Below are 6,753 nucleotides of genomic sequence, written 5' to 3' on the forward strand. Positions count from 1 at the left end.
CCGAAGAGTAAAGGCAGTTCTATTTTTGGCAAAATTTTAGTATGAGAACAAAGAATTACTTTTAACCATTAAAAAGCACAAATGAAATAAACAAAATTGGGTGATTAGGAAAATACACACGAGTAGCTGCAGTGAAGACGGCAGAAGCAAAGAATAAAAGGAAGATAATAAACTCTTCCTGTTTGGTCTACGGGTTATTGTTGTTTTTCTGTTTGGTCTGCAGCCAGCGTTAGCTTCGGCGTAAGCGTTAACAGTGGCGTCAGCGGTAAACTGCGAAGATTTTCAATCTAGCTTCACAACAATTTGAAAATAATAATCGCGAAAATATTGTGCAATTGGGAACAAAAATAACTTGCAACATTAATACATACTTAAATATTGAATTGTGCTAATAAAAAAAGTCCACACAAATATCGAATCGCGGTTCCAGCTTTTAGCCTTGCAAAAGAACTTGGTTGCTTTAAATTTGTCATACTAAAAGGATTTTATGTTTACTTTGTACCTCGGCTATGGATTGTAAATTTATTGTTTATAATGCGGCTCGAGATAACAACTTAGCGCAATTGAAGGTGAGTAGATGGATTTTAATCACAAAAGCCCTGTATGGTGATCATTCATGTGCATATGTATGTTTGTATGTATGTCTGAACATAGTGAATACCAAATTTGACCTTTTGAGGGCTCGGATATTGTGGAAATGTAATGGGTTTTTGGGCTCTATAGAGTCGTTCTCTCGTATATAGTAGTGACGATTGTTTGTCACAGGTAAAAAAATTTTAAGTTTTTAAGGTTATCTTTTGGGAATCACCGATTTTTGATTTCTATTGAAACGGACCTCTGAAACTATCCTGTAGGGCCGATCATTGTGTGCGTGGTGAGCGGTGGAGCACAAGCCGTGGTACCACCCACATCCCATTTAGGAGAGGGCATGAACTGCCATTTACAAAAATGTAACTCCCGTCTGCCTAGGGCCATTACAGGTCTCTAGGGAGCACTTACAAAAATTGGTAAAAATCACAATTTTTACTTGCGTTCTTGCTTGTTTTCAGGGCAAAATTTGGTATGGCTTTAGTGTACATCGACATGTGTGTGTTTTAGCAAAACTATAACGAATTTTCTCATGAAACTTTACGAGGATGCTAAGAAACAGATGTTTACATAAATTCTCACTTTTTTCACTTTCACTAGTATTTAAGTAATATGTTGTTTAAATTTGTTGCACTTCCATTAGCAAATTTTCATATAAAAAGTGCAGTTATCACTTATATTTGCATAAATGCACGATCTTTTCAATGTTCACATGTGATTTGTGTACAATAAATGCATTGGGTACACTTTATGAATTTGTACAACGATTTTGGATTGCTGTGCCCAAACGCGTGAATCGAATCAAACACCTTTTACACACATTTGTAGACAACAGTTCACTCTTTCTTACAAAAATTTTAATTTACTAAATCTGTGCACTAATTTAACAATAATGTCGGTTGGAAACATGGTATTTGTTGCAAATTTCCGAAATATACGTACACTGATTACTCTTATTATGCCTTAAAGCAGCCACTTAATGTCTTCATTTTTCTGTTTATATTTACTTTACACATTACACTATTACATAGTTGTTAGTTGTTTTATTCCTTTAATTGAAAGTTATTCGTCGCAATTTATACCCCCTTATTTTAAATTATAATTTTTTTTTTTTACTTTTTGTATGTTTTTAAAATTACGTTTCATACACTTTTTGCCTTACAAAAAATCTAAAATTCCCCTATTTTCAAACAGCTCCCCAGTGGTCTGTGGGGCGGGTTGGGTGGTGAGGGGTGACTTTTCATAAACCGGCGTCCATCCTTTTTCGTTTAGGGGGTTTGGAGAGCTACGCCCCTGTTTTTCATGGCAGAAACACATTCGGAGGTTTGCCATTGCCTGTCGAGGGACGACCGCTGTTAAGAAAAAACCTTTCTTCTTTCCAGTCGTTGCGGAGTGGAAGCGCGCTCTGCTTACCACTACACCACAGCGGCCGACTATTTAGTAAAGTAATAAAAATTATGTTATTACCTACCTTTTCAAAAATACCAAACACGTTCACTTTGCAGACAGCGAATTTTTCGATTTTGAAGCGACTGCTCTAGCCGATGAGAGTGGCAACCATCGTCAGGCCGATCACGGAAATCCACGCGTTAGGATCCCAATGCGGAGATTCGGCGGTTTTTTAACGTACATAAGCGGAAGAAGTGGGAAGAGCATCTGAAGACTTGCATCTTCACCTCTGGTGTGAGTAAGGTTGGTCAACCGTGAGGTCACTGTCCAATCCGACAAAGCGACGCCACAGTCGAAATATCTTTCGGCGACCGCGCTTCGTCGGATCCGGCAGTTTACACTGCATCCTCCGGAGGACAAAGGCAACGAGGAGGGACCAGAATGCTGCACAAACTGCCAACAACAAGTGTGCCTGTTGTTTTCACTTACTTTGTAGTTCAGGTAGGCATCGGGAAGACGAAAGCCTCCAAAGCCATGGGATCCGACGGAATATGCATGTTGATGCTGAAAAATTTGGTTCCCGCGGGTAGACTATTTAGACTGTCAATGGCCACTCTTGTAATTTCAGACATCTTGAAGATGGGGAGAGTGGTCCCACTGCTGAAACCGGGGAAACCAGCCAACAAAGGAGAGTCTTATCGCCCGATAACACTCCTTTCCCCGGTAGCGAAGGCACTAAAGGCCTTGCTACTCCCGTATTTTGCGAACCACCTCACGTCAGCGAAGCATCAGCATGGGTTCCAAAAAGTGCACAGCACAACAGCAGCACTTAACGCCATAAACATTCAGATATTTCACACGTGGCCTTAGCCACAACCGCCCTTGTGAAAGAACTATTCTGAAAAATAAAACAGGGTGTTCCATAAGGTGGTGTCCTTTCCCCATTACTGTTCAACTACTATATTTCCAAGCTCCCTCAACCACCAGAGGAAGCATCGAAAGTCTCTTACGCTGTCGATTGTTCGATAATGGCGTCTGGGAATGGAATTGATGACTTGTGGCCGAAAGTAAACGAGCTTTCTCGCTTATTCACTGCTAGGAGCCTAATCCTCTCCCTACAAAATCCTCAGCTACTCTGTTCACCACCTGGACGAAGGAGGTCAGTCTGCCGCTGGGGATGCACGTTGATAACCCGACAATACTCAGAATAACCAGACAATACTCGAGAGTAACTTTCGACAGTCTGCTCACCTCTGCGCATACAACCGCAATTGTCAACAAAGTACAGCGCCGCAACAAGGTCCCCAAGTCGCTAGCCGGCAGTACTTTCGACAAAAACAATGAAATGTATAAGGCAGTTGGCCTGCCGGCATCTGTACGCACTGACGGACGAAGTCCAGAGGATCATAAAGTAACCTCTCGAGCCGACAGCATTCACGGGGAGTCGGTCTTAAGTGACGTAGGCTCCAGACCTTTGAGTGCCATTCTGGGCAAATAACCATCTAACGTGGGCGAGACGGAGTTTCGTCTGCCTCGGGAGACTCGGACCACAATAGCCCAACTTCGCTCTGGCTACTGCAGCAGGTTGAACTCATTTCTGAGCAGACATGTGTCCAACGAGTGTCTGGCATACGGACAGATACCCCACGACTCGAAACATTTATCCGCATGCCCATGAAACTCCACACAGCTAATGCCTCTTTCCTTGTGGACAGACCCCATAGAGGCTGCACGCTTCTTGTGTCTTGCGTTAGTTGAGCTTGACGACAATGACTGAGATACTAGGCGATCTGGGCGGGTTTGTTGTAGCCGCTACAACAATAGTATTTTTGCACTCTCTCCAAATATTTTATATGGATAGCGTGATACGGTCCTCAGATAAAAGCAGCGAATTCTAGTATAAACAGAACGCGGTGTATAAAATCTTAAGTGTTTACGGGTCAGAAAATTGCGATGAATGACGTCTAACAAACGTTAGCATAGCAAAGGAGTTTGAGATCGTATAATTTATATGCGCAATAAAATTGCACATTGGTACGATGTGCACAGAGGTTTTAGGGAGTTTAGAGTTGCTTTGTGACATTTTGAGGAAAATAAGGAAGATATGATATACCAATTGTAAAGCTTATTGAGTTCTGATTGAAGAGTAGCCGTGTCACTATGACAACTACCCTCACAGTAGACTTTTAAGTCATAAGCTTAAAGAATAAATCGAGCTAAAGAGAAACACGAAGAAATATCGTTGATGAAAATAATGAAAAATAATGGACCTAAGATGCTAACTTGAGGACCTCCAGAGCTTGCAATCAATGGTTTCGATGAGACACCACGCTGAGAGAAAAAACAGCCAAAAATTGGTTATTATTACCAAATTCAAACTTGAAAAGGAATGAACGTGATTTTTGGTTGATATTAACAATGCCTTGGTTGATATTTTCAACAATGATTTGGTAATATTAACCAATTTTATTTAATTATTTTACATTATCCAAACTTTTGGTTGGCGATTTTTTCGTTTGAACGCGCTTATGTTCTGCACTCCACAGAGGCTTTTTCATAATTCGGAGATACAAAACAAATACTTTTATAATCCTTTTAACATGTTGCCTCTGACGGGAGTAGCAATAACGGCAAGCATCTCCACACACTCAGCTACAGCCGCTTTATAAATTTGTCTTTAAATTGCTTATGTACGTCACGGATGTATTTTCGTAATAAAAAAAAAAAACAAAAACAGAAAAAATAAATAAAAAGTATGTGTTGCCGTGACGGCATACTCGTACTCGAACCTGCTGGAAGCCAACAAATAACAGCAAACAACTTGAATCACATTTTTTACAGTCGCTGCATTAACCATGAGAAAACCAAACAATAACTCGGTTGAAAAAATCATTGTATTCTTAGCTCAGTGCATCAATAACAAAGTAGTTCTCCTAATATCCAAGTACGCCTTGATCCATTCAAAAAAAAAAAAAAAAAAAAAAAACAGAATGAAAACTAAAATTAGCCAATTTAACAACCAGGATTTGATGAAAGATCATATCCAAGGTCCTGGAGAAATCCGTGTAAATCACATCAATCTGGAAGCCACTTAGAAAAGCATCAAAGGAGTCCTCCGTAAAATCTGAAAGATTGGTTTATGTGGATTTGGCTGCCACGAACCCATGTTGATTTGGACTAATCATTTGTTTCAATATAAAATTCAGCTTATTTTTAATAATTTTGTACCTGAATTAGAAAAAAAAACCAATTTAAAAAATGTTTTTATTTGCAATGAAAGTTTTTGGCCACTTTTTTAGCCAAAAGCTAAAATTTTTTAGCAATTTTTAGCCACTTTTAAAATCGAATCTGGCCACCACTAAAAATTGTCAGCGGCAACACTGATTCTTACTGGCTTTTGCATAGCGATCAGAACTAATGAGTATTTGCTTTCTTCCGAAACATTTGCAGTTCTAATAAGTTATTTTAAACTTAAAAATTACCAAAATAAATTTCACTAATTTCATAATTTACAAACAGATTAGTTTGATCAGCTGTTTTTAACCGACTTCCAAAAGAGGAGGAGGTTATCAGTTCATCGGAATATTTTTTTTTTTTTTTTTTATGTATGTTACCGCATAACTTTTCACCACGTCAACCGATTTGAATAATTCTTTTTGCTACGGAAAGGTAGTGTCCCAGAGGTGGTCCCATACTAATTTGGTTTAGATCCGATCATTGGATCATGAAATATATATATATATTTTTTTTTTTTATAAGAGTTGAAGTCGGTTTTTTTTGCTAAAAATTACTTGTTAAATAATTAAATAGTTGGCAACCCCCATCAACAAATTTTCAAAGTGAAACTTTCTTAAACCTATTTTTCTGACGCCTTCGTGTACACATTTTCCTTTGTGAAAGAACTAGAAAGCCATGTGAATGACAACAACAATCAACGGGATTTTTTAGCCGTTTGAAACTTGCACTTCGTTAGACTAAGATTGTATGGACTTTAAAACTGTATGTCCCAAAATATTCTAAAGACTCAGATGAAAAAGTTGAAACTTTGATGAAAATTTGTTGAATTTTTCTAAATTTTGTATGAAGTTTGAAACATTTGAATTCAAAATTGCCTAACTTCTTCAAAGAAAAATTGAAGCGAATTCATAGTCTAGCTTCCTACTCGAAACTAATAAAATTGCAACTTAAATTTATGTATCAACTTAAAATTCACTTCTATTCATAGTCATATTTCGGACTTCCACTAAGTAGTTTTAACTTAGTTTTACGATCTAGCAAAACGAGTGTGAAACTATATATATTTTTTTACGATGTATTGAAAAAATTACATTTTTATTGAATAATATCAAGTTTAATCATCCGTTTATGTTATTTTAACAATGTTTTGCAAGCCTTCATGTTTTAGCAAAAGACGAAGGTATAATTTTCTTGTTAATGGTGTAAAATAGGCAGAACAAAATCATTGCTATAACTTCATGTTTATCGAAAGCATGATGTAAAACATACAAACACATTACTAAATGTTGTGCACTAATTTACTTTTAAAGAACAAGCTAAAAATTGACTTATTATTTAAGAATTTTTCTAAATCATTTCATTCAGTCATGTAGTACAAAGTAAGTCTTTTAGAAGTACTTCAACTTATATAAATTTGAGCAAAGATGAAATAAATCATTTCGATTATAAAATTGTGATGTTCCTTTATTAGAATTGTAATACGCATTAAACTTTCATCCTCTGATTAAAATAGATCGCTCTTAGCTAATTTTCCTTTTT

The 6,753-nt window shown here is 37.4% G+C and overlaps 1 protein-coding gene across 1 annotated transcript in view; it reads left to right on the forward strand.

Annotated features, from left to right (window-relative positions):
* The first annotated feature begins 6 nt into the window (after positions 1–6).
* The window catches only part of LOC118735582 (protein fem-1 homolog CG6966), a 42,567-nt gene continuing 35,820 nt past the window's right edge, over positions 7–6,753 (forward strand). Inside the window, exon 1 of the mRNA XM_036465408.1 lies at positions 7–569. Within this exon, the coding sequence (XP_036321301.1) occupies positions 510–569 (60 nt within the window). The 5' untranslated portion in view covers positions 7–509. The remainder of the gene's footprint in view (positions 570–6,753) is intronic.

This window comes from Rhagoletis pomonella, unplaced genomic scaffold (assembly GCF_013731165.1).
Source record: "Rhagoletis pomonella isolate Grant_MI unplaced genomic scaffold, Rhpom_1.0 Rhpom_scaffold_00001, whole genome shotgun sequence".
In the NCBI taxonomy this organism is placed as follows: domain Eukaryota; kingdom Metazoa; phylum Arthropoda; class Insecta; order Diptera; family Tephritidae; genus Rhagoletis; species Rhagoletis pomonella.